This window comes from Asparagus officinalis, unplaced genomic scaffold, assembly GCF_001876935.1.
Source record: "Asparagus officinalis unplaced genomic scaffold, Aspof.V1 AsparagusV1_Un4181, whole genome shotgun sequence".
NCBI lineage: Eukaryota > Viridiplantae > Streptophyta > Magnoliopsida > Asparagales > Asparagaceae > Asparagus > Asparagus officinalis.
In genome coordinates this window covers 1-1,192 of record NW_017976440.1, presented here as the reverse complement: position 1 = coordinate 1,192, position 1,192 = coordinate 1, and the positions used below count along the sequence as shown (strand labels likewise).

At 47.8% G+C, this 1,192-nt stretch overlaps 1 protein-coding gene across 1 annotated transcript; it reads left to right on the top strand.

The window, feature by feature from the left end:
• Positions 1-523: 523 nt before the first annotated feature.
• LOC109828707 (ESCRT-related protein CHMP1B-like) lies at positions 524-1,187 on the top strand (the record flags this gene model as incomplete). The annotated part of the gene is made up of 1 exon (XM_020395643.1): positions 524-1,187. A coding segment is annotated over exon 1 (546 nt), but the record flags the coding sequence as incomplete, so codon positions are not given.
• Positions 1,188-1,192: the final 5 nt, after the last annotated feature.

Here is a 1,192-nt window from a genome sequence, read left to right as displayed (position 1 = left end):
ATCTCTGGGCGCGGGTTTGCCCAAATTTTTTGGGCAATCCCGCGCCCTAATTTTTTTTAGAAAATTAAATTTTAGCGATGACTTTTCCGTCGCTAAAAATCTTATTAACGTCGGTATTTTGCCAACGGATATTCTCTGTCGGGAAAATTTCCGTCGCCATTACTAATTCATCCGTTGGCAAAACAACATTACCGACGGATATATAGCAACGGAAATTCCGTCGCTATAGGTTAACTTATAGCAACGGAATTGTCAGTCGCTATATATCCGTCGGTAATAGTCGTATTTCTAGCAGTATAGGCATGACTTCAGCCTTCAGGTTTCATGAAACAATATTTTTACCGATTAATACAAAAAATGTGATGTAAAAATTTTGCAGAAACTTCCACCTTAAACAAAAAAAAATTTTGCTGAGGGACCAACGTGAGAATGAAGGCCCAGAGACCAAATTGGCCTTTTACCGTAGACGGATCAAATAACCGTACCCGAGTCCAGTTTGGAAAACAAAAATATCGAATCCGCGTCAAAATAAGGCGAAGCTCACGCGCAAACATTGCAGCTCCAATCAAGGCGCATTAATCAACAGGAGACCTCCTCTTTCTTCTTCCTCGTCCCCCAAAAACCCTAACCCTAACTCCACCATGGGCAACACTGAGAAGCTAATGAACCAGATCATGGAGCTCAAATTCACCTCCAAATCCCTCCAACGCCAAGCCCGCAAATGCGAGAAGGAGGAAAAATCGGAGAAACTCAAGATCAAGAAAGCGATCGAGAAAGGAAACACCGACGGCGCTCGGATCTACGCCGAGAACGCGATCCGCAAGCGAAGCGAGCAGATGAACTACCTCCGCCTCGCTTCCCGCCTCGACGCAGTCGTCGCTCGCCTCGACACTCAGGCGAAGATGCAGACTATCGGAAAATCCATGGCGGGAATCGTCAAAGCCCTAGATTCTTCGCTGGCGACTGGGAACCTTCAGAAGATGAGCGAGACGATGGATCAGTTCGAGAAGCAGTTTGTGAATATGGAGGTGCAGGCGGAGTTCATGGAGGGGTCGATGGCGGGATCGACGAGCTTGTCTACGCCGGAAGGGGAAGTGAACAGTTTGATGCAGCAGGTGGCGGATGATTATGGGTTGGAGGTCTCGGTGGGGCTGCCGCAGGCGGCGGCTCATGTGATTCAGGGTAAGGAGAA